Genomic DNA, 27,346 nt, shown 5'->3' with positions numbered 1-27,346 from the left:
TGTATATTTTAATTTTCATTGATCTTGTCTCTTACGTGTTTAGCCTAAGTTTACGTGTATAGTATTAAGGTTGTGTTTGCTTATCTTGTGCACATTTCATGTTTCACCTAGCTTTAAGTAATTTTAGGATTTTGGGGTTTTTTCCCCGTCGTACCGGGGACCTCCCCTTATTTCATAGTATTAAGTTTTTTGTTGTGCCTTAGATTTAGTATACCTTAGTTTTAGTATTCTTGCTACATGGAAGAGATTACTTGATTAAAATTATTTTCGTTAAGTTTTTGACTATTTCTTCAGATTACCTCCTTTTTTCCTTGTAGTTGCAGCCTTGGCATGATTCTCTATCACTATTTCACCGGCTGACACGGGACTGGACTCAGAAAAGGGATTTTGACAGAGGAAAAATCTATTTCTGAGGAAGGTCCCGTGTCACCCGGTGACCCTCCCTGGTTCACCTAGTACTCCCCCCCCCCTACTTGCACATGCCAAGTCTGGGGTTAGTGCTAGCATGGAATGAAGTAGGTGGCGCTGGTGTCGCCGTCCTGGCGGGTGTTGAGTGTAGGGGCTGTAACGGCTCACCGCTCTGTTCCGGGGGTTTTGATAAGGAGAGATCTTTCGAGTATATTTCCGTGGTAGTGGTATTTCACTCACCCTTCTTTATACCGACGTCTTCCTAGAAGACGCTCGACTGGGGGTAGTAACCCCAGCTTTCCTGAAAGCTCTTTTTCTCTGGTATATCTAGCATTATTATACCTAGAAATTCGTGCTGTAATGGAATTTCACCGGGTGACACGGGACCTTCCTCAGAAATAGATTTTTCCTCTGTCAAAATCCCTTTTTTATTTTGACTAATACAACTCTTAGTTATTAGGTCTCAATGTTTTAGGATGTATTTGCCACAGTAGCGCATTTACACTTCGTAGATGGTACAGGTAAAATTAGATAAGTTCAAACTATCTACTGTACAGGTAAAGACGTACAGAGAAATAATAAATTGTAAAAATGTGTGACCGCTAACTATGAATGAGAGAGAGAGGGAGATAAGGGTTGTCCTTACTTAAGAGAGTGAAATTATTTATCAGTTATTACGGAGACTGAGAGAGAGAGAGAGAGAGATATTGTCCTTACTTGAAATATCAAGTTGAATTATTTATGAATTAGTATGGAGACAGAGAGACTAACATGAGAGATAGAGAGAGAGATATATCAAAAGATGGAAATTCAGTATTAAACTAACTTTAAAATGAAATTAAAGTTACTATAATTTCATTTAAAAGTTAGCTTAATACATTACCCTTAAAAGAGAAATAAATGGTTAATGTAAGAATATAGGAGAGAGTGAAGATTAGCATACTATTTCTCTCTCCCCCATTCCACCAATCTATTTTTAGAAGTCTTCTCAACCTCGTTTTTAAAAACTTCTTTATTCTGTCTCTTTCTCTTTGTTCTGAAATGCTCTATGTCTGTATGTTTTAGAACACCGTATTTACAGTTTGTAAATGGTACAGGTAAAATTAGATCAATATGTACAATTATCTACTGTACACTTAAAGACATACAGAGAAACAGTAATACGTAGGTTGCGCTAACTATGAAAGAGAGAGAGAGAGAGAGAGAGAATTACAAGAAACCTTTCACCTCCAATCAGCAACGTTACCCCTTCTTGTCATATTAAAGTGACATGTCTGACAGGTTTTTGCCTTCGAGCTTCTTACAGAAGATGAGGGAAAAATATTTATTTTTTTTAAATACGTATCACATAAGAATTTTATAATTACATTTATATTAATTTTATTATAATGATTATTATTATTATTATTATATTTCAAACATCTAACTTACCTGGTAGTTATATATATAGCTTAAGTCCCTGACGTCACGGCAGAATTTCAAAACTCGCGGCAATCGCCGATCGGTAGTCAGGTGAACCACCTGTGCGCCCTCTACCCAGGTACCTGGAACCATTCCAACTATTCCTCAGATCTTCCCTGCCGCTGTGTCGGTAACATCGATGGAATTTCGCTCAGTAGCCTGTGTTTTTTCGCAACTTATTTTGGTGAAGTACACTTTGGCTTGGCTTTCGCTTGTTCGCTTTTGGATTTTCTTATAACATATCTGACTTCATCGAGTGAGAAAGATGTGTGTGTGGGGATGCAAGCAGCTTGCTAAAGTCTCCTTGGATCCCCACTTAGTATGTCTGAAGAACGGGAATGAAAGACCGGCTCAGAAGAGCCAAGAGTACTGTTTCTCACTCTTCTTGATATAACCAGGGAATAGTTAATTCTTTTCCCCGTGATAACTATCCTATTGATCCTTCTCCCGTAGTGGTAGTCTCTGAACCCCCTACTGAAACAGGTAAGGACCCAATACTTAATGATTTGTTGGCTGCCATTCAGACCCTGGCCCAACAGGTAAAATCCCTCTCAGAAGACAGGGATAATATGTGATCGATAATAAGAGATCTAAAAAATACAAGTGTTAATATGTTGTTAGTGCAAGTGCAGTGGAGGGTGCGACCGCTCGGTCCTGTTGTGCTCCTAGTCCTAGACCTCTTCCAAGCTCACCAACCCCTGTGAGAAGGAAAGTCGACAGACGAAGGGAGGCAAGAGGCTTTAGCTACCGAGCAGTCGTCCCCTCGAGCGTACCTGTTGACGTTTCCCAGGACGCTCACCCTCGCCATAGGAAAGGCGAGGTTAAAGTGTTTTTTCGTCCATTGGTTGCTGTACGTCAACCGGAGGAAGTTTTTGACCGATGTCGCACAGGCGGCCAGTTCTCAAGTAACCTCTAGGTTTGACGGGACAGCGAAAGTTAGAAGTATGGACGCCAGGACGTCGAGCGTTGAGAAGCTGGACGCCAGGACGTCGAGCGTCGAGAAGCTGGACGCCAGGACGTCGGCGTTGAGAAGCAAGACGCCAGGACGTCAGGCGTCATGAAGCTGGACGCCAAGACATTAAGCTTCAAGAAAATGGACGCCAATACGCCAGGCGTCAAGAGACTGGACGCCAGGACACCAGGCGTCAAGATGATACTTTGAAAGACGTCGCTACTTCCGTCTTCGTAAAATCGGAAGAAGAGAATGATAATATCTCACATTCTCCTGTGAATCCTATTGTAGAGATTTCTGACGAAGACAGTATAAAAGGCCATCAGCTTTTATCAGACTTGAAAAGGCTTATGAAGCTATTTTCGGAAATTTTTCCCAGAGAAATTTATCCTGACTGCTCCTCGTTCCCCGCCTTCAGAATTTACTCTTGTGAAGGCGTCTAAGAGGGCAGCATTTACGAAGAATGGATACTTTCGAAGGAGAAACAATGAAAGACAGCCTTTGTTTTTTTTTTTTTTCCTCCAACCAAACTAGCTCAAGGTCTAGCGTTTAGTATCAAACTGGAGAATCGTTCGGCCTCGAAATACCTGCCCCTTCCCAGGAACTTTCTCGAATCTTGTTGACTCTTCTCGCCAGTGGCCGTGGGGAAAACGAAGTTGTTGGTCGATATCAGAATTGGACCACCCCTCAAAAGAATTTGGAGATTTAGTAAGGAAGATGGAATTATTCAACACGACTGACAAAGAAGAACTCATATATCTGATGTCGTGTATGGATAAAGGACTCGGAGATAGTTCCAACGAATCAACTGCACCTTTCTCAGCGGGACTCCTGAAGAAAAGGGCCCATCTTTGCTCTTTCCTGGCTAATGGGGTCACGTCCAATCAAAATCAGAATTGATTTATACCTCTTTTTTCCTCTCACCCCTTCTCTCAAGATTTGGTATAGAGGCCTTTTCATCTTTGGCCCAGAAAACCACGTAAGATTTAAGATCTAAAACAGCAAGAAAAGTCCTACCTACGACTTTCATCGCTAAAAAGAGTAAGGCTGAGGTTCCTGTGTTTCAGGTATCTCAGCTCTTTTGGTCGGCCTTCCAATAGAGGTTCCTCTAGGGCGGGTAGATGAATGACAACGCAGAAGAGGCTCTACACAGGGAAGAAGGAGGACCTGCCTTTTTCTTCTCCTGCAGACTGCGGTAGGAGCCGGACTGTCCAGCCTGAGTAGGCCCCCTCTAGTAACAAGACAATTCGACCTTTCTGCCAAATGCAACGACAGAACCAAGGCAAAGGTTCTACAGCAACAAGTGTCTATGATGTTGCAAAAGTAGACCATACAGAGAGTTCAGGATCCGATTTCCCCAGGATTCTACATTCGGTTATTCCTGATCCCCAAATGCTTGCGGGGTTAGAGACCGGTGCTAGACGGGATTACACTCAACTTTTTTTGTGCAATAAACAAAGGTCGCTATAGAAACGACAAAATCGGTTCTAGCAGCGGTCAGACAGCATGACTGGATGGCCTCACTGGACCTCCAGGATGAGTATTTTCACGTCCCCATGCACCCGATCTCCAAGAATTTTCGGAAGTTCGTCCACGGGAAAGGTTTTATAGTTTCGGTCTCTCTCTTTCGGCCTGAACAGACAAGGTTGACGTCTGGCTCTGGAGCCGAGACCTCTCAAGAGCAAGTTACCCAATATTGAGGGACGTCATGATAACACTTCATAGACTACAGATTGTAGCCACAGCAGCAGCCCGGAGCTCTTCCCTTCCAGCCCCAAGGGTAGCTCTCCTACTAAGAACAAACGTAGACAGTTCTATTCAGTCAGGATACCGTGCTGCAAGAGCGTGGCGGACACTGTGCTGCCTTCCGTACATCCTCCTCTTCCTCCTTCGGATTGGTACTCGTCTGCGGAACCCCTCCACGGTCCATTTTTGACGATGAGAAGGAAATAATTGCCATAGTTGAGGCTTCCCCAGCCTGTTCCCAACAGCAGGAAGCCCCGCATATAGCTTTACTATAAAATATGCAGCAGACTTTGTCTTCCCGGCTGCAAGCGTGACAACCAGGCAAACAGAAGAAGGATAATAGACGTCCAACTAAAGCTTCTAGACGTCCAGAAGTTTAAGACGCTGAACGTAGTGAATGAAACTCTAGACGCTGGATGCAGTGGCGTCAAGCATCTAGGAGTGAAACACCATGATGACAAGCGTCAATGAACCCAAGGCGTCAGCGTCAAGGCATTGGGCGTCAGGGCGTCAGGCTTCAAGATATTGGAAGCCAAGACATGGGGTTAGCTCAGGGACGCAAGATGCACTGGCATCAAGCATCTAACAAAGAATTAGGTCTACTGATAAACAGATAGAAATCTCAGCTGATCCCATCCCAAGAGGTTCTATGCCTTAGGATGAAGATTCAGAGTCAGGATTTTCGGGCTTTTCCGTTTATTGCAAAGAAAATTTCAGAACTTTATAAAGAGACAGTCATGCTTGGCAAAGGAATGGATGAGTCTGCTGGGAACCCTTTCCTAGCTGGAACGGTTTGTCTCCTTTGAGAGGTTAATTCTATGCCCGTTACAGTTTCATCTAAATCGGAACTGGGACAAGGAAATAGAACTGGAGACCAAGTGCATCCCCATTTCGGAACCAATAAGACCGTATTTGTAGTGGTGGAGCGTCCCCGTCAAGCTCCAGGAGGTCCCTTCTCTATATTAGAGGAACCCAGACCTAGTGTTGTTATCCGACGTGTCGGACTCAGTATGGGGAGCAACACGAGGGAAATAAAGTCTCGGGCTCCTGGACCAGAGAGCAGGAGGAGTTAAACATCAATTAGAAGGAACTAACTGCAATCCTTCTAGCTCTCAGGGAGTTCGAACACAGTGGGGAACAAAGAGGTGCAGGTCAACACCGACAACACGGCAGCGTTGGCCTACATCAGCAAACAAGGGGGCACTCACTCCAGGTCTCTATACGAGACAATAAGAGAATCTCTTCTTTGGGCAAAGGAGGAGAATGTAAAACTAGTAACCCACTTTATCCAAGGGGAGAAAAAAATGTGAGGGCGGACATTCTGAGCAGGAAATAAAGTCCTCTCAAAAGAATGAACGCTACATCAGGACTTTGGGGACGTCTTGGCATAGATCTCTTCGCCACAGCGCAAACAAAGAGGTTGGACACTTACTGCTCTCCAGTACCAGATCCCGGGGCTATATACATAGACGCGTTCCTGGTGGACTGGTCCAACCTGGACGTGTATGCATTTCCCTATTTCAAGATAATACACAGGGTACTGAAAAAATTTGTGTCACATGAGAGGACCGGAATGACCCTTGTGGCCCCTTACTAAACGACAAGAGATTGGTTCCCAGAAGTACTGGATTGGATGGTGGACATCCCGAGTAGCCTACCTCAGAGAGTAGACCTACTCAAACAACCCCACTTGGAAAGATATTACCAAAACCTACAAGCGCTACTAGTAACTGCTTTCGGACTATCGGAAAACTCACAAGAGCCAGTAGTTTTTCGAAGGAGGCAGCTGGCGCTATTGCAAATCAAGGAAGTTATCCACCATTAAGGTATACCAATCCAAGTGGGAGGTATTTAGAGGATGGTGCAAGGACAACCATGTGTCCTCTTCCAATATTTCTGTAACCCAAATTTGTATATGGAGAACTCACCAGCATGGAACCTAGGCGTGGTCCTGAGGTTCCTCATGGGGAATAGGTTTGATCCCTTGCAGAGGACATCTTTAAAGACTCACCATGAAAACTCTTTTCTTGGTCAGTTTGGCAACTTGCGTTATGAAAAGAGTTAGTGAGATACATGCTCTCAGCAAGAATATAGATTTTATACAAGGCAAGGCAATCTGCTCACTGCAACTAGGCTTCCTTGCAAAAAATGAATACTCATCACAACCCTAGCCCAGAACGTTCGAGATTCGAACCTAACGGACATAACAGGGGAGGAGAGAGAGAGTCCTATTCCCGGTAAGGGCTCTAAGGCTCTACCTGGATAGGACAAAGGACTTAAGAAGGAATTCAGAAGGGCTTTGGTGCTCAGTCAAAAAAGCTCTCTGTATAGATGTCAAAGAATGCTCTGTTTTATTTTATCAGACAGTTGATAAAAGAAGCAAATATGGAATGTAGAGAGATAGACTACAAGATTCTGAAAGTAAAGATGCACGAGGTCAGGGCAGTAGCAACCTCTGTAGCTCTTAAACAGAACAGGTCCCTGCAGAGTATCTTGGACACGACCTTCTGGAGAAGCAAGTTAGTATTTGCCTCTCACTATCTAAAACAAGTCAAGACATTATGCGAAGATTGCTATACGCTGTGCCCGTTTATAGCATCTAATTCAGTAATGGGAGAGGGAATACCCCTACAATCCCATAAACCAATACCCTTTTTCTTACCTTGGAATTGAGAATTTTTATGGTTGTTTGTGAAGACTGGACGAGTCTTCCGCAATCATTGGGATGAAAGTTCCTTGGTAGAGCCCGGAACAAGGGTATTGAGAGGAGGTCTAGTCACATTGAGGTTATACACCGGTTGACAGCCCCTAGAGATTTTCAGCCCCTGGGTGGATCGCTGGATCTCTTAAGGAATGCCCAGACATAATGAGAGGGAGTTCATTGAAGTCAGCTTCCTTAATCCAATCCTATAAAATAATACCCTTTGTTCTTGCCTTGGAATGGTTGAAATTTGATGGTTGTTTGTGAAGATTGAACGCAGTCTTCCACAATCATTGATTTTAGTCAGATGATCATTTTGTTCCTTGGTGACGCCCGGAACAAGGGTATTATAGGTTGTCTGTCACATAGAGGTTGGTACACCGGTTGGCAGCTCCTAGAGGTCTTCAGCCCCCTGAGTGGATCGCTGGACCTCTTAAGGAATACAGACATAATGAGGCGGAGTTCATTGAACTCAGTTTCCTTAATCCAATTCCATAAAACAATACCCTTTGTTCTTACCTTGGAATGGTTAAAATTTTGTGGTTGTTTGTGAAGATTGAATGCAGTCTTCCACAATCATCAATTTTAGTCAAATGATCATTTTTGTTCCTTGGTGGCGCCCGGAACAAGGGTATTATAGGTTGTCTGTCACATAGAGGTTGGTACACCGGTTGGCAGCTCCTAGAGGTCTTCAGCCCCCTGAGTGGATCGCTGGACCTCTTAAGGAAAGCAGACAAAATGAGGGAGTTCATTGAAGTCAGCTTCCTTAATCCAGGTAAGGACCTTAAGTTGGTTTATTAACCCTTAAGCAAATTCCAACGATGTTGGCTGTCTCTGACCCTCCACCAAAGGTGTCAATCAGCTATATATATAACTACCAGGTAAGTTAGATGTTTGAAAATGATATTTTCATAATAAAATAAATTTTTGAACATACTTACCTGGTAGTTATATATAATTAAATTCCCACCCTCCTCCCCTCTAGAGACTAGGGGCATGGAAGATCTGAGGAATAGTTGGAATGGTTCCAGGTACCTGGGTAGAGGGCGCACAGGTGGTTCACCTGACTACCGATCGGCGATTGCCGCGAGTTTTGAAATTCTGCCGTGACGTCAGGGACTTAAGCTATATATATAACTACCAGGTAAGTATGTTCAAAAATTTATTTTATTATGAAAATATCATTTTAATATTATTATTATTATTATTATTATTATTATTATTATTATTATTATATTTAATATTAATATTTGAAAATTACTTATTATTAGGTAAAAAATTTATTTATCATACAAAACAAAACAAACATATACATGTACCATAAAAATTCTCTCATCTCAGTAAAAAGAGAGAGTAAAGAGAGAGAGAGAGAGAGAGAGAGAGAAATTATTACTTTTATTAATGTTATTTAATTTACACATAAAAGCTTGAAAACTTACAAATTACATAAAAAATTAAACATAAACACGTTTGCAGGATTGCTCAGTGTTCGCAAATATTTGCATGTCTGTGAAAAACTTGTGTATGGTAATTAGTTAGGTTCCAATGAAAAGTTTGCATGTCTGTGAATTCGCGCAACTCGAATCGCGCAAGTTTGGCGTATTACTGTACTGGGATACCCACCAGTTTTTTAATGGTTTGGGAATGGTGTTTTTAATATTTTGGTGCAGGTAACAGCATTGTTATCTGGTTGTCTTGTGTTAGTACTGCACCCTGGACAGGGGCAATTTTCTGTAACTCGCTAGCTCTCGGTGGTGTCCTTCGCTGTAAGTCTCCCACTGATGTAGTAGGCGACCCAGGGCCATACCCGTCACCTCTACTGAGTGAGGTGAGCGCCAACCAGAGGCAGTATCTTCCTGCAGCATCTCTCTCACCAGGTAAGGGAACAACAAGCATTGTCTCAATGCTAGCAAATTTTCTGTTTCAAATTCATTACTGTATTCAGTGTTTTGGAAATAGAGTAGTCCATGTATCCCACCTCCCTTCAGTGTGGAATCAGCTGTGTAATTACTTGGCAAGTCACTTATATAAAAATGATATTTTTATAAAATAAAGTTTTATATATACTTACCAAGTAATAGAGAATGGGAGCCCACCCTCCATCCCTCACATGGACATAATGGCACAAACAAATTGAAGCTATTTGCTCAGTTGTTCCTCTTCCCTGAAAGTGGGTTGGGGTAGACATCTACACCAAAAACAAAAGAATTGCTACACCAGTTTCAAATTTTAGCTGCCAATACTAGAAACGTCGATACAGTACTAGAAATGTTAGCAATGTAATTACTTGGTAAGTATATATAAAACTTTATTTTATTATAAAAATGTCATTTTAGAGTTGGAAAAAGAACATACTGTAAAACGTGAAATTATTTTGAATTTCTCATTTTGCAATTGTTATCAACGGTGCTATTCAGAACATGATTTTCTCAGATTTTTTATTTTATTTCAGAGTATTCTAAACTGAGGAAAATTTCATCAGATCCTAACTAGGATTGAGTATTGTACACAGAACATCCTGTGGAAATGCCGTTAATCAAAGAAGAGAAGGAGATTTTGGAGGAGGATCTAACTGACGACACAGATGAAGGCTCTTTATTTGCAAATCCCTTCGTAGAAGTCATCTTAGAAGACAAGGCAGAACCAGCGGACGGCTCTCCAAGCTGTGATGATGAAAGTGGAAAGATGATTTGTATTGCAGAAGAAAGCAGACATTTGGGTGGAACAGAAGTATTTTCAAAGAGAAGTAACACAACAGGGAAGCGAATAACTTGTGCTGAATGCCAAAGGACATTTTCTAGGATGTGCAACCTGAAATCCCACATGAGAACTCATACAGGAGAGAAACCATATACATGCTCTATATGTAAAAGAAGTTTTTCTCAACAAAGTCATCTCAAAACACATGTAAGAACTCATGCAGGAGAGAAACCTTGTACTTGCTCTGTATGTCAAAGAAGTTTATCTTGTCAAAGTGATCTCAAAATACACATGAGAACTCATATAGGAGAGAAATCATATACTTGCTCTATATGTCAAAGAAGTTTTTCTTATCAAAGTCATCTCACAAAACACATGAGAACTCATACAGGAGAGAAGCCATATACTTGCTCTATATGTCAAAGAAGTTTTTCTCAAAAATATCATCTCAAAACACACATGAGAACTCATACAGGAGAGAAACCATTCTCTTGCTCTGTATGTCAAAGAAGTTTTTCTGAATCAAGTGATCTCAAAAGACACATGAAAACTCATACAGGAGAGAAACCATTCACTTGCTCAGTATGTCAAAGAAGTTTTTCTGAATCAAGTGATCTCAAAACACACATGAGAACTCATACAGGGGAGAAACCTTATAGTTGCACTGTATGTCAAAAAAGTTTTTCTGAATCAGGTCATCTCACAAGACACATGAGAACTCATACAGGAGAGAAACCATTTACTTGTTCAGTATGTCAGAGAAGTTTTTCTGATTCAGGTGATCTTAAAACACACATGAGAACTCATACTGGAGAGAAACCATATACTTGCTCGGTATGTCAAAGAAGTTTTTCTCAGTCTAGTAATTTCAAAAATCACATGAGAACTCATACAGGAGAAAAACCATTCATTTGCTCTGTATGTCAAAGAAGTTTTTCTGAATCAAGTAATCTCACAAGACACATGAGAACTCATACAGGATAGAAACCATTCAATTGTTGTGTATGTCAAAGTTTTTCAGGTTTAAGTCCTCTTAAAACACACAAGAATTCATACTAGACATAAACTGTGTACTTGATCTTTGTCAAAGTAGTTTTCTAATTCTGAGATTCTCAAAGTACACATTCTCCAGTCCTAATGTCAAAAATATTAGACAATTTGAAATACTTTGAGGTTAATCACGAAAATGCATAATATTTAGAGGGCAGTTAAATGTACTGAATGCCAAAAAGATTTTTAGTATTCCTCTGCTCTCAAAAACCTTATGAGAACCCATATTGGAGAGAATCCATTCACATCTCATGAATGCCAAAGGAGATATTTTGAATCAAGGTGTCTCAAAAAGTGTGTGAAAACTCATACTAGACAGAAGCCATATACTGCATATGCACATGGTTCCCAAGAATTTTTTTTCATTAGGTCCATCATAGAATGAATTTGTTAACTCGGAAGAAAGATGTCATTCTTTCATACAGTGTTAAAACAGTTTTTCTCTTGTAGATCCATAACATATATGAGAGCTCATGGAGGATTGATATTGCCCTTTTACACTGCATGTTACATTTTTGTCTTGTAATATCCAAATGACAGTCATTGGTTCTGAATGCCAGAATAGTGTTTTCAAATGTCAAAATGCACAAGCAGTCATTCATCGAAGATGATGTTCAGTTGTACTGACAGATGTGTTAATTTTTTGTACCCCAAAGTAAGTTGCAAGTTGATTGGTTGTGGAGATAATTATTGTGAACTTATCTGCAAAATCTTTAAAAAAGAAAAAACAACCCAAGGAACTATAAAAAGGTAAAACCATATTTATATTCATCGGATCCCATTAGTTTCTACAGGGAAATTATTCTGATTCTGCATTATAGAGCATTTTTTTTACTGGTGATATTTTATTCACGAGTACTGTATTCGAAATTGAATAAAATTACTACATCAGATTGTTGCTAGGATTGAGTATTGTACGTAGAACATCTTGTGAAAATGGAAGCTGAATTTGGAGGAGGATATTACCGAAAACACAGACAATGGCTCTTTACTTGCAGATCCTTTCGTAGAAGTCAAGGCAGAACCAGAACAGTTTGATCATAGTGAATTTTATGTGAAATGGTTGTACTGTGTAACCTTTATACAAAGGTATAAAATAATTTTTTTTTTATAATTGTACCCATTGAACACCGTACTAGGTTAAGAAATTTTCTGGTATTTATGTACTTTGCTTTTCTTGTTGCCATGTACTTTTTGTATGATTTCCAAATGAAGAATTAGTTTTGTCATTGGGTGACTTGAATTCGTCTTCCTATTGTTATTCAGCATTATGCTTATGCACTTGTATATGTAGTTGTAAGCTTGAATATTTCCATGAAATGTCATACATTGTGGAAATAAAGATTGATTTTTCATTAAACATCCGTGAAAAATAGGTGCAGTTTTATTTGATTACTTCTCGACATGTTCTCTGTTTTAATATTCTACAAAAGATGTGATACAGCATTTGTAAATCATAATGCTTTGTATTAGTCCACTGGACACAGTGGACTTGACTAAACTACTGTATTATTGTATTCTGTTTTAAGCTAACCTGTCAGAAGTGTTGAGACAGGACTTGTTTTGTAAATGACTAAAGTAATGTATTATTCTGCGTAAGCTGTACATTAGATACATAACATATAGATGAACTGTTTGCATGGATCACCGTTCCAGTAAAAATTACGTAAAGTATATCTTTTAAAAGGGAGAAGAATCTCTAATTACTGTATTACTAGAAGAACCAACCCGAGTATCTGTGACGCAATTGTAGTAATTTCAGCTGGGTGATAATTGCCAGGGTCAGCTGCATCCTTTAGCTTGTTTTTGATCAATGGTATTAAGAGTACCAAGAGTAGGGAGTCTGGGAGAAATTGGTGATTGTCTGCACTTGAATACAAACCTTCGGTCTTTACATACGAATATTACTTGCAGTGCAAGCTGGGAACTCCTCTTTAACTTTTAAACACCCAGTCGGTATGCATTCACATTCACTTTACTTTCAGGTGCCAACGGATGTAGATGTCTCCTCTGCCCAACTGGACCGTTTGACTACCCTTTTGTTTTGCTTGGGAAATACTTGTGTATGTTGTGTATACTTGTGTTTACATGATAGTAGTTGTGTGTTGCTTTTTAATAGTGCAAACCCACGACTTACCTGAGCCAAAGGAGAGGAAGCCTTGTGTCATGAGGCACTGCCTGGCCACGAACAAGCCCTGTAGTCACTTCCTCTCCTCTATGGAGATTGACCCACATACTCTCTGCACATTGTGCTTGAAGCACGTATGCAACCAGAATAGTCCTTGTTCTGAGAGTCATGTCTGGCCATCAGAGCAGTTTGGCCAGAAAAGGAAGAAAGAGAGGAAATTTCCCTGGTGTCGTTGGAGGGCAACACGCCTCAGGTTACGCCGAAGGTTCTCTCTGACTCCTTCCTGCCCCCAGCCAAGCTGCTTCTCATTGTTGCCACTCCTAAGGGAGCAGTCTCCCCTTCGCTGTCTCCTACTGCTTCGTTGGTAGAGGGTCAGCATAGGGGCGACAAACCAGGATGACTCCATGCCGGCAGTCTCCATTCGTTCAAGGGGAAGGAATCCCCCTCAGGGCGAAGGGAGAGTGTCCTCTCTAACACAGCTTTGTTTCCAGGTTTGGTGGAGCCTGAGGGGCTTAGGGAGTGAGTCCCCCCTCAGGCTTCCTGGGGAAGCCTGCTGTGCAGGGCTTGATTTCTCACTTGAGGACCTCTAATGCCCCTCCAGTGACTGATGCTTCTGTGACCGTTACAACAGCAACAGTTACAATGTCGACCAGGTTTAGGACCACCACTACGGCTGTGTTTCATATGATTATACATCCTGCAGTGCTCCCTCCGACATCCTCCCCTTGGGGAGATGTCATCCTCGAAGCCTTATTTGAAGAAGACCTGCCACGACTGCAAGAAGAGGTTGAAGAAAGGAGTCATCGTACATCTTCATCTCCGTCGCCTTTGTCATGTGCTGATGCCTCCCCTTGTTCTTTCAAAGCTTCCAAGTGGAGGAGGAAGAAGGTTGCTTCCCCCAGCTGTAAGAGGGCCTGTAGGGCTTATAATAGTAAGCCTTCTTCCACGGAAGAGGCTGAGGGATCTCTTGTATACTCTCCCACTCTGTCTACAGACACAGGAACTGTTGCACGGGACTCTCTGGACCCCTGTGCCAGAGGAGCATCAGGTGCACAGGGTTCCTTGGACCTCCTTGTCACTGATAACGGTCCTGGCCAGTTCTATGAGAGCTGAAAGTCAGCTCAGTGGTCTGGATAAACTACTGTAATACTACTGTGAAGTCACTTTCCTGGGCAAGTAAAGGTTTTTTCACCACTGTACAGTTCCTTTAACCCCCGTGTATTGGTAGCAACTTTTGCATAGGGCTCCAAGGACCACTGTACCATGGGAGCTACAGGTGCTCAGGGTCCTATGACTCCCTTGTCACCGGTGCCTTTCCCAGGAAGTCACTTTACAGGGTTGGTAAAGGTTCTTCTACCACTGCACAGGGTTCCCTGGACCCCCAGGACACCGGTAAGGGTCCACAGTCTATGTACCCATGCTCAGCCCAACAAGAAAGAGCGAGTGCTCAGTGGGCAGGTGCTGCCCTAACCCCTGCACATTCCTGGAAAGGAGATGCTGGCCCAACAGTCTGCTTACCTGGGAAAGCAAAGAAGAGGCCCCCCGTCCAGTCTTCTTCGCCTGTAGAGGCCCTGGCTTCAAAGAAGACTGTAGCACATCTTTGTGACATCTCTCATCCACGTTTGTGTGAACGGGGTCGCTCTCCCCCAGACGGCCCCCATCCATGTTCACGTGAACGGGATCGCTCTCCCCGACCCATGCAGCCATCGTCACCGCATGTTGACGACTGCCCACAGCCTTCCTCACCTACCTGGGCTTCAGCCTCCATTAGGTCCATGAGGGGTGCTAGGTACCTCTCACCTGTCCCCTCCACCTCTTTGGGGGTGTATACCGGCAGCCGGGAGTCAGACGGGTCTAGGGTTCGGGACTGGGAACGTTCACCTTCCCATCCTAGCCCGTCCACAAAAGATTAAGCTCTGGGTATGGTCCTCGGACCGGGCCGGTCGTATGCTTGAGTGGGATCTAACGAGTGTCTCTTCCCTGCAGAGAGAGAGAGTAGCCTGGGAAGACTGTGACCTGTAAGGGCTTGAGGTCCCTTTCCCCAGGACATGGACACCCCCGAGTTAAAAGAGGACCTATGTTGAGGTTGTTGTACTGGTACATCAGTAAAACAATCTTGAGGAAAAGACCTTGGCTACTCTCATGGATCGTCCTCCAGCCTTCAAAGACTTTTGGGGACCCCACAAGGAACCCAGATCTTCTGAGGGCCTGCCATAGTCTGATCTTGCTAAAGGGATTTTGGACCAAGTGAGTTCTCTAGTGCCTGGGCAGGAGAATTCGCTTGGGTCTAGCCGCTCATTTAAGATGCTTCCTCCTCCTCTCACTCGCCAGAAGAGATACTACATGCCTTTTGAAATGCCTCGGCCGATTAAACAGGCTGACCCAGACCTGGGTCGATCTCTGGCTCCTTTCAGTGTCCAGGATCTCTTGCTCTTCTAATTCAAGTTCTGAGAACTCCAAAGAGGAAGCCACATTCAGGAGACTGATCCTGTCTGGAGGAAGTGCCATCTCCCACCTAGCCCACCAGACAGCTAACCTGTGGGCTAACCTGGCATTAAAGAGGAGAGAAGCTGTCTTGAATTGGATTCCAAGGTTCGTTGGTTCTGAGTTGTCCTTGGCCTTGTGGAATGGACTGTTGCTGGGTTCCACTTCCCTCTTCCCTAGAGAAGAAGTGAATGCCACGGAGGACGAAGAACTACAACACTCTCATTCACCAGGCAGTGGCTAAGGCCTCTGAGTCTTCACGTGCCACTGCAGCCAGACCTTCAAGTCAGGATGGCACATGGTTTCTAAGACATCCCAGGCTTCCAAGGGCTCTCATAGGAGCACTCAGTCTTCTTTTGCCCCCTGTAAGGAAGGGTGCAAAGCGGCGTCCCTTTCGGCCCCCTTCCCAACCTGGAAGAGGAGGCAAGAGTAAAAAGAAGGGAGGAGAATGTAAAAATTAAAAAGGCGACATTGAGGCCCTATAGCTAAGAGGGGAACCGTGCCATGGACATGAGGCTCCAAATGCAGCCCCAGTATTTTGGTCTGTTCTATTAAAAAATTCAAACCGCATTCCTCCCAACATCCTGCCTTTGGTGAGGGGTGCCTGTCAAGCTATTGGGCAATGTGGCAGCGATATGGAGCAGAAACCTGGGTAGTGGATGTCCTCTGGGTAGGATATAAGTTCCCAGCTCGCTGATGGATCTTGCCCTGCGGGGGAAGGTGAAGGCGATGCTGAAGAAAGGCACTGTAGAAGTCATGATGGACCGGTCCCCAGAGTTCTACAGCCTTCTCATTCTCATATAGAAAGTGATGGATGGATGGAGACCGGTCATAGACGTCTCTCCCTTGAACCGATTCGTTCACCAGACTCAGTTCAAGATGGAGTTCAAGAAAGAGTTGTCCAAAAAGCCCATTTCTTTCTGGCTTCATGAGGCGATTAAACAAATGTATTCCACTTCAGATGAGGTGGACGGGAGTACGCACCCGGCAAGAGCTCACGAGGTTAGGGGCATTGGTCCATCCCTTGTATTCAAGAAGAACATGTCGGTTCCACAGGTACTGACGGCGGAAGTGTGGTTGCAACAGACCACATTCACCTCCTACTTCGGGATGTTGCCCATAGGTCCTTGGACACTTTTTCCTTGGGTCCTGTGGTGGCTGCTCAACAAGTTTTGTACTCACCCAGCTCCCCTAGAGGGACAGGTAGCATCTCGCCTAAGGTGTATGGTTGCAAAAGAGAGTGTGTGAGTGACTGACCTCCTCCCTTCCCTTTTTTATACCCTTCCTCTCCCGTAGGGCAGACAGACGGTTGGCGAGCCAGCACGTGCTGGATGGACGTGCGATGCAGGAGAGTTTAGATAAATGAGTACCATGTCTATAATAATTAATATACTGTAGATTAATAGTTGCAACTAGCACCCTCTCTTTAGCAAGGGGAGAGAGGGCATGACAATAAAACACACCCATTGGTTTTCATTAGCCTCTTATTGTCTCTGGCACTATGGGTTCATCCAAGTCCTCCCCCTCGACATAGGGCCACCTTGACATGCTCTTGAAGCCCAGGAATTTGTTTCCAGGTTTGAGTCCAAGAGTCCCATATATCATTATATATTTCTTTGGATTAATTTTTGTGGAATTTTCCACTTTTTCTAAAATATTGGACCTGTTAAATAGGAAAAGATATCATAGCTTGGAATGAATTTATATCTGAAGCTAAATAGTGGGGACTGTGGTAGGACCATCAACTGCCCGATAATGTCCAGACCTGAGAGATATCAGATTGATAGCTCAGAGGTGGAACTATTCTGCAGGGCTGGACCACGAATTCCATGGGGCTTTGATTCTGGGGATAGGACTATCAGGATTCTATCCAGTTTACCCATAATATGATGAGGGTGGGGATGGTTGTATTCTTGTAATACTCTCGGTCCTAGCCAGCAGGTTAGGCTTACACTTGGGCCACTCTAATCATGTGGGGTAGGGTAGGGACGTGGACATTTGGGAGTCAATTCCATTGGTAGAAGAAGAAACTCCATGAAAGGCTGATATCTTTTTAAGGCTTTCATGTATAATTTTTTCCTTTTTCTCACTCCAGTCTTTATGACTAGTAGCTATAAGGATTCAAGTACCCTTGGGCCCTTTGATGGTACCGACTCGGCACAGTTGACAACCACTAGAACCTCCTCAGACAACCTTTGTTTAGAAAGCAAAAAAATCCTAGTGTAATTACACTGGAACCCTATGCTCCAGTAAAGAGCAAACCAAAAAAAAGCAAATACCATCTTGACCCAACCCTGACTCACTTTGACTCCCTCTTTGGGAGTGGAAGGTGGTCAAGGTTTCTAACCTTAGAACGGAAAATTTCAGCCCTAAAGTTAGGAATCTACCTATTAAACAGAAATATCATTTAGACGTGGCTCATAGAAGCCACAACAAAGAGTCAGTCTGAGGACTATATATCTATAACAGCTATAGATAATATAAGCATAAAAATGAAAAAACATGACACTATGAACAGCATTCAGGGTACTATTGTGCTTCCTGAGAACAGTGATGAACCAATCGAAAAGAGTATTCTCTTGGACTCTCTTAAAAAAAGATATCCCAGAGTTCAAGATTGTGAGGTATATAATATACCGAGTAAGGAAAGAAATAAGCAAATGTTAAAAATTGCAAAAATAAAATTTGAAGGCCAAGATCTACCTAAAAAATAAAAATATTAGGCCAAAACAGAGAAATAAGACCATATATCCCAAAGCCACTAGTGTCAAAATTGCAGTAAATATGGGCATGCAAAGAAATATTGTAGAAATGAACCTGTATGTACCTATTGTGGATCTGAAGAACATGCCACACAGTGGAATTGCAGCAAACCAAAGTGTATCAACTTTGGACAAGACCATCATGCAAGATCCAAAGAATGTATGTACAGTACTGTGTACACAATACAGGAAAGAAAAATAACAAAGAACTGGCATGTTTATAAAAGAAGCAAAATTAGAATTAAGAGTGAGAGGAATTCAAGATCCGTCTAAGAAACATACGTATTCTTCAATAACAAGAACCAAAAATGAAAGAAAAGTGCATACAGATAGTAGTAATGGCGCACAGAAAATAAATCTCAAGAAGAAATTATTACTTTACAGAAAACACTAAAATTGTAAAGAGTAAAGAAACAGGTGCAAATGATCTGGATAATATTTTATCAAATTCATTTGAAATATTAATGCAAATAGCTGAAGAAGATACTACCACAGAAGTAGCAGAGGAAAGTTGTGATGGACAAGAAAATAAAAGAATAAAAGAGACCTTTGGAGAAAACACAAGCCAAAACGAAGAATCCAACAATTATTAGAGAAACATTGGTTAAACCAAAGACAAAGGAAATGAAGAAAGAACAAAAACAGACACAATGTAAGAATATACTTTTGTCTCCTAAAATAATAGTAAAACCTATGGAAGCAGATATCTAAAACACCAAAAAAGTAGAAGAGATCCATACCATACATAACAATGATTAAGTCAGGGAGGAGAGATTACACCATCTCCAATAATTGGTATAAGAACAAATGAAAAAAGAAATATACATGATAATACTTGTGGATGTAATGATTGTTTTGTAGAATTGGGCAATAATAACAAAAACATAAAAGATGGTTTAACAAACGTTGTAAGAAAGTTAATGAAATATAGAAAAAAAGAAACCACAGATTTGAGTACTCATGAAAAAGGATGCATGTGCATTGAGCACTTAGTATATTATAAAGAAAAACAAATGAATGTCGTGAGTAAATTATTGAAAAAAATCTAAGTTGATAAAACAAAAAAGAAAGTAAAACTCGACCGTTATATCATAATATTTTCAATAGCTATGTTATACAATGGAATGTAAACAGTCTACAGACCAGAGTACACCTAGGAGAAATACAGAGGTTACTAAGAGAATATGAACCAGTGATATGTTTACAGCATGTCAACAAAACAATATCAACAATAGGTAAATATACCTTAGCATCTACATTAGAGAGGAAGAAGGAAATTTAGGTACTGCTATATATGTAGATAACAAAGTATGTTATGATAAAGTACCTGTAAACTTTACTGATCTGCAAACATCGAGTATTAGAATATGAATAAGAACAATACTTATGTAATTCATAATTTATACAATCAACCTAATAAAAATTGTGACCTTGACAAACTCAAAGAATTACTTAATAATGCCAAGGAACCTACATTAATAGTAGATGATTTTAATGCCCACAAGCTGATGTGGGACTGTAATTGTACAGACTCAAATAGAGCAGGAAGTAAAATAGAAGAATTCATAGATTCAAACGACATGTGCTGTATAAATGATAATGAAATCGGCACATATTTTTCCAAAACACATGGAACTTTTTCTTCAGTAGACTTAACTATGTACAGCAAGCATAGTAGGCAGATTGGACTGGATTACAGTTGATGACTTGCACACCAGTGATCATTTCCCAATATCAGTTTCATTATTACAAAATAATCCTGCCAAGCATGTCCCTCAGTATAACATTATAAAGCAGATTGGGAACAATATGAATTCCACACTAGGACTATCCCACCATTTGAGTATGTATAAGATCATGATGAAACAAATAGATTTCCTGTTGATTTCATTATAAATGCTGCTGATGAAGCAATACCAAAGTAAAAATCTCATCCAACAAAACACAAAGTCTCATGGTGGTCTGAAAAACTAACCTAATTAATAAAAATAAAACACCACATTGGAAAATGATTAGATAATTTGAATAGAAAGTTCAGTAAAATAAATGAAACATTACTGATATTCAAAGAAAATTTACAAAAACTAACTATATTATTATTAGAAATTGATACATTAAAACCTCTATATAACAAAATATCTGCAAAATTAAAAAAAAGTAATTCAAGGAAGAATCATCTCATGGAGGAAATATGTATCAGATCTCTCTAATAATACTCCCATACAAAAAATATGGGAAAAATTCAGGAAAATAAATGATACCCAAGTTAAACCACCAAGACATGCCATACTAAAATATGGGAAAAGAATAGTTGATCCAAAATAAAAAATTAATGTAATAGGAGAAAACTTAGCAAAAGTAAGTAGTGATAGAAATTTAGATGAACACTTCCACACAAAGAAAAATAGTATAGAATTAATAACAATAAATTTTTAAACAATAGAAGATATATATTATAATAGAAAATTTAATATGGAAGAGTTGGAATTTGCAATGTTGAACAGCAATAAATGTGCCCCTGGAGGTGACAGTATTTGTTTTGAAATGATCTGCCGCTTAGCACCTTTGGCAAAGTCATTGTTTTATAATCACTTATGGCTTCAAAATTTTATTTCCTGATGAATGGCATAAAGCTATAATTATTCCTATTCCCAAATTACAGACCAATTTCTTTAACAAGGTGTTTATAGAGATTACTAGAGAAAATTTTATTTGAGAAAATAAAATTTTGACTCCCACTCAATTCGGGTCACAATGAACAGATCTACACTGGATTCTCTATCTAACTTAGAAGACCACAGACAAAGAGGACTTGAACAAAAACAAATTACTATAGCCGTCTTTTTTGACATTGAAAAGGCATATGATACTACATTGAGCGATGCAGTATTAAAAATGTTACATAAAAACAGTATCCTAGGTTTATCCAAAACTTTTTGACAAAACGCACTTTATAAGTGAGAATTGATGATGTATTTAATAGTCAAGTACATTTCCACTTGAAAATGGTGTTCCACAAGGAAGCATCGTTAGTGGCACACTGTTTACTTTAGCAATAAATAACATCAGTAATGATCTACCTATTGCAATTAAAAGTAACTTTTATATGGATGATTTTGCCATATATTATTCAGCATTTTGCTTAAAACATGCAGAGTGAATCATTAATAAAACTATAATAAAAATAGAATGGTCCTCATCTCTAGGCTTTAAATTATCCATGCAAAAAACAAAAGCAGTAATGTTTTATAAAAGTATAAAGTGGAATAAAGGTGAAAAATAAATTTAAAAATCAGAAACCATATTATACCAGTTAGCCAAACAGCAAAATTTTTGTGATTGGTATTTGATCTCACTTGAACTGGAAAGCCCACATAACGTGTGAAATCTAAATGTAAAAGAGCATTAAATCGAATTGAAAAACTATTGTAAGAGCCCCGACGCTGCCTCTTCCAAACACGTGTGTGTTTGTGTGTTCATCAATCGTCATCATCGAAGTGGACAGGACAAAGCCAGCGTCTTGTTTTCTTTCTCTACAGGAACACTATTTCAACCATACAATATTTCCGTCTGTTTCTCCCTAGCCACTGTTGTCTTGATGTATGTACAATCACCACTACTTGCATTGCCATGCAAGTATTCTAATCATGTACTCATAATGTTCCAACGAATCTTCTGTATCAAACTGTATGTGTGTTTCTGTTTGTGAAGACGCCAAATGTCTCTCCATTTCACATATATTATGCTACTGCATTGTATCCATTAATCTGTCTTGAATCGCAAGCAATTGGCCATATGTAGAATTTCCTGGCCTTTCCACTGATGTATGTTTCATCACTGTATGTTAATCATGTCTCTTGATATCGCCATCTGTTTGTCTGCCGACAAACACAGATGTCTGAACCTTTTATCTCTGTTTTACCTGTCTGTGTGTAGACGCTACATTGCCGCTCGCACGCGTCAGTAACATCTTCCAAGATTCTGTACATTGATCTCAGTAAGGAACTACCAATAAACCAGTAAACACCCAGCCAGTATGTCACTCATACCCCAGTCTTTACACTATCAAACACTATTTGGGGAGCTGATAGACATACCCTTACTGTACTGTATAAAGCAACAGTGTTGTCTGTCATTGACTATGGAAGTGAAATATGTAGCTCAGCATCAGATGCAGTGCCAAAAATGTTATACCTAATTCTTAACGAAGGCCTTAGAATATGTTCAGGAGCTTTTCGATCATCACCAACCTCATCTTTATAAGTCGAATGTGGTGAACTACCACTGTCTCCCCATAGAGAGTTTGTAACAGTGAAAAGTGCCTTGAGAATTCAGACAAGTGATTCTCCAACCAAAATATTATTCGAATCAAGAGATTTATTTATAAACAATCACTCGCCATCTTTCCCTCTTAGAGCTAGAAGACTGTCTGAGTCGTTGAATATGAATGTTATGTTGCCTCCAATAGTAAAATTACCTCCTCCTTGGACTATGAATAAAATAAGAATTTGCACACACTTAAAATATTTATCAAAAACCATAGACAACATTCAGTAGAGCACAATAGCCAAAAAGTTCCACATTACACAATATATACAGATGGATCTAAATCAGAGCCCGGAGTGGGATATGCTGCAATATCCCAAGACAAATTTTATCAGTTTTTCCTCTCAATCTGATAATGCCTTGGTATTTACAGCTGAGTTATGTGCAACAGCATCAGCCATAAAAATAATTAGAGAATCCTCATGTAATAATTTTGTGATTTATAGCGACTCCGGAAGCGTTATAGAAGCCATTAAAAGTTACAATCCAAAAAATAATATCGTGCAACAAATTAAGTTTTCACTCCATAAGTTGTGTAATAATGAAAAAAAAAATTGAATTATGTTGGATCCCTGCCCATGTAGGGATTAAAGGAAATGAAGAGGCTGATAAAGCAGCTAAAGAAGCAGTCCGCAAGACAAGAGAAAATGTAAACATCCCTATTAGTGACTATTTAAGATATATAAGAACAATCATTTTAAATAAATGGCAAAATATACGGAATGCAGAACCATAAAATAATAAATTGAAACAAATAAAATCCTGTATTAGAGAGATAGACATGAGCAAGTAATAGTTTACTCATCTCTGAATAGGCCATACTTGAATGACACACACGCTTAATGAGCAAACCACGTACCCTTGCTCCCAAGTGCTCAGAGTGCAAGGTGATAATAATGGTCAGACATGTTTTGTGTGGGTGTCCAAAGTATCACCAACAGCGACTGTCAACTTTCGAAAATAAATCAGTGAAGGAAATTTTGTCAGAATCTTCTGCATTTTCAGTCGTTCCGATTTTGATGTTCATGAAGAGATGTAATTAGGATGATAAGATATAAATATAAGTAAAAAATGAAAATACGAAAATCCTTGGGTCATTTAATGGATTTTAAAAACAAAATTTTAAATATTACTTTATCTATTCCGATTTTTTTTATGTATGTATGGATGCTTGAGTAAATGTCTTTATGTGTGGATGTGTTCCAGTGTGGAAGCGTGTTCCTTTGTGCAGTTTTTAGTTTAATTTTCACTCATTCGTCATCACACCGAGTGAGCTATTTGATTCCAGAGCTTGGCATCAGGCCTAGACCTGGTATTTTATTCTAATCCTTCGGGCCAGCCCTATGAGAGCTGAATGTCAGCTCAGTGGTCTGGTTAAACTACTTTAATAATAATAATAATGATAATGTGTAGCTCACCTGGCTCCCCTAGAGGGACAGGTAGCATCTCGCCTAAGGTGTATGGTAGCGGAGAGAGAATGTGAGTGAGTAACTGGCCTCTACCCTTTTCTCTTTTACCTTTCCTCTCTTGTAGAAGAGAGGCAGGTGGCAAACCGTCACTGCTGGACTGGCTTGTTAAGTAGGTGAGCCTACATAACTGAGTACCCTGTTTATAATCTAGAGTAGATTATTAGGTACAAGTCCTCCCCCTTTCTTTAGCAAGGGGAGAGAGAGGCTGACAACAAAACAAACCTGTTGGTTGTTTTAGCTTTTATTATCTGACACTTTGGGTTCATCCAAGCCCTTTTTGAAATAATGACACTCAATAATTGAAAAGGCCCAGAAGTCTGGCAGTTGAACATTCCAAATGTTCAACAGATCAGAGGCATGGGACTCCTCAGTTCTTTGAGACCAGGAAATGAGGCCCAGGTGAGCTTAACTACCAGTCTCCTATGTAAAGACCAAGGGTTTGTATTTTTGTAGGAACAAATTACAGATGTTTAAAATAATTTGAAGGTCTTTACATTTATGGCCAACCTCAGCCACCCCTCATTCTGATACATGGGCCAAAAGGCAAAGTGGAGTGCAGATTGATGAGTTGTCAGGGCTTCCATCCATGCCGTCATTAGTTAACTACCTGTTTGAAAGTTCACAAACTAAATAGTATGTAAAGACCTTCAGGTTTGTATGTTAGGAAAAATACAAATTACTTTAAGGGGATCGGCCGGTTTCCGACTTTTTTAATGACAGGTTGTTGATATATAGGGGGTTTGTTAAAGGATATTGTGTGGAACTTCTGGGGAAAAATTTTTGTTCAGTGACCTTAGGTTTTGTGACGCCAGAGCATTCTTCGGCCAAAATGGCCATTTTCAAAATGCATCTCCTCCTTTGCTTTTTGGTTTTAAGGGATGAGATTTGAACCACGTATAAAACACATATGGACCTTCGATACAAAGCCGGGGATTTTGATTTTTCAATTATTTTTCGAGATATGAATTTTTTTTTTTTTAATGAAATTTTCCCGGAAAAATTACAGAAAAAAAATTGCCAAAAATCAGAAACTCAAAATATTAAAATCCCCGGCTTTGTTTTAATCTACCATGTTTCCCCATGTTATATTTAAAATTTCATTTAGATTGGTCCAATACTAAGGGAGGAGATGCATTTTAAAGGCGAAAAACTTATGTTTTGAGAAACGGGCCTTCAAAGTTTTAGTTACATAAAAAAAGTAAAAGGGACTTCAAAGAGTGTGTTACAATTAATTCTATGGTTTTAATTTTTATTTTTGGGTATTAATTAATGCAAAATGATTATAAATAAGAATATTAATTGATTATTTATGTGCCTAAGACACATTCTTATAAATTTTAGGTTCCTGGTCCCCACCTGTCTGATCTTGCTGCAAGGTATTACTCAGGTATCATAGTTGCCTACACTTTTTATTAGTGTCTCGAATCCATCCCTTGCCAAATGGATCCTGGGAATTACTTTACATTCACAATTAGGGATTCGTGATTCAAGTAATTCATCAAGTCTTGCGTCACTTATTATGATCATTTTATTTTCAGGATCGTCTATAATATCAGCCTCCGAGCTACTGCTTTCTTTTTCTAAAATATCTTTGCCCTTTGGTAGTGACGAACAAATAAAAAGGCGTTTAGGGGTGGATGTGGTTGGTCTCTGGTCAGCAGAGATCGCTGCCTGCGCTGTTTGATGGGCGACAGCTCTCTCTCTCTCCGTCGCTCCATTCCCCTCTATGGCACTAATTTCTTGAACTCTTTCTTCTACTTCTCGCCTGGACTTTTCCACTTGGCTTTTCCGCATTCTAGAAGCATGAAGTGAACTCTTGGACCTTTTAGGCACGGTGAAAAAACAAAACACAGCAGAAAATACAGAGTTCAGTCAAGGCTAGCGAGCATGAAAAACGTGTCCTTCTAGCTTGGAAGTTTATAGGCAACTCTCGGCTACAGTCGGCGTCATGGTATGCGTGTGCGTTGTCATGGCTAGGAATAACTAAAAAGGTGCCGAGTAGGATATTATTGACATTATACATTTCATTTCAAAGGAAGTTTTCGTAATATATATATCAAAAAACTATACCAGACTAAATCATTTGCGCTACTGGTGTTTTATGGGTATATAGTTATTGTGACATTTTAGGCCATAACTAGAGAAATACGGCAAATTTTAGCATAATATTTCGTGGACACATTCTTGAACCCTATACGAAGCCATAGAATTTTTTTCAGCAAATCGAATTTTTTAAAGATTATTGGGTTTTTTTAGGCGGCCGATCCCCTTAAGAATTAGTAGTTTTGAGAATATTTTTACTGCATTTTTGTTATTAACATCATATTGCCAAAGTAATACAGGACTTTTATACCGAAGATAAAAGATCAGATATTGAAAATATTTGACAATAAATTACTCTATGTAAGATATGACAGTTTGTGTTAATGACTGAATATTTTGCTTGCCACTACAGGTCAACCATCCAGATTTGTGGGGGATGCAACCCCTAGCAAATAGTTAAAATTGGTAAATAGTTAACACCCCCCCCTCTAAAAATGCTTATAACTGCCTATCTTGAAAGTTCAGATACCAAATGTATACCTTAAACTAGCATCCTACATCATACATACCTTAAACTATTATCCTATTACTGTATTAATCTTTGAAATGATATTATTAATATCATTTCAAATTCACCTTGAACATTTTACTCTTAAAAATATATGTGTATGTACTTCTAACCCTTCCAGCCCATAACAGAGAGAGAGAGAGTATATCTTCTATCAACCACTTTCCTTTTCTATATATCTGTCTATCCATCTCACACATTCTGGGTACCCTTTGGCATGAGAGAGAGGGTTTTTGTTCTTAAATATTATGACAATGAAAAAGAGAATAACTTTGGAAAGAGGGAGAGAGAAGTTATTCATACGTTAGATATCAAAAGATGGAAATTCATGATTTATGAAGGAGAATAGAGGGAGAGATTTCAGCGACCTTCTGTGGGCAACGCTCCCCTTCGTGGTCAGTATGTAGAGTTAATTAACAGATACTTGCCTCCTCCCCCCCCTTGCCCTGAAAAATCTAGAAAAAAGACTGGGAATGATATTTATTTGTTTAAAATTTTTAATGATTTACTATACAAATGCAAAAAGTTTTAATTATAGCATGGAAAAT

At 40.0% G+C, this 27,346-nt stretch overlaps 1 protein-coding gene across 8 annotated transcripts in view; it reads left to right on the top strand.

The window, feature by feature from the left end:
• The window catches only part of LOC136856039 (oocyte zinc finger protein XlCOF6-like), a 212,144-nt gene that overhangs the window by 170,157 nt on the left and 14,641 nt on the right, over positions 1-27,346 (top strand). For 3 of the 8 annotated variants that reach the window (XM_067133593.1, XM_067133594.1, XM_067133595.1), the window contains one exon: positions 9,721-12,393. The exons of 4 other annotated variants lie outside the window; for them this stretch is intronic. In XM_067133593.1, coding sequence (XP_066989694.1) covers positions 9,795-10,952 — 1,158 coding nt within the window. In that variant the 5' untranslated portion in view covers positions 9,721-9,794 and the 3' untranslated portion in view covers positions 10,953-12,393. Of the gene's footprint in view, positions 1-8,648; positions 9,146-9,720; positions 12,394-27,346 lie in introns of those variants that run through there. One more of the 8 variants, XM_067133596.1, reaches the window with a different exon arrangement.

Source organism: Macrobrachium rosenbergii, chromosome 34 (genome assembly GCF_040412425.1).
Source record: "Macrobrachium rosenbergii isolate ZJJX-2024 chromosome 34, ASM4041242v1, whole genome shotgun sequence".
Classification (NCBI taxonomy): domain Eukaryota; kingdom Metazoa; phylum Arthropoda; class Malacostraca; order Decapoda; family Palaemonidae; genus Macrobrachium; species Macrobrachium rosenbergii.
The sequence above is the reverse complement of the archived record's forward strand: the minus strand, read 5'-3'. Positions and strand labels throughout refer to the sequence as shown.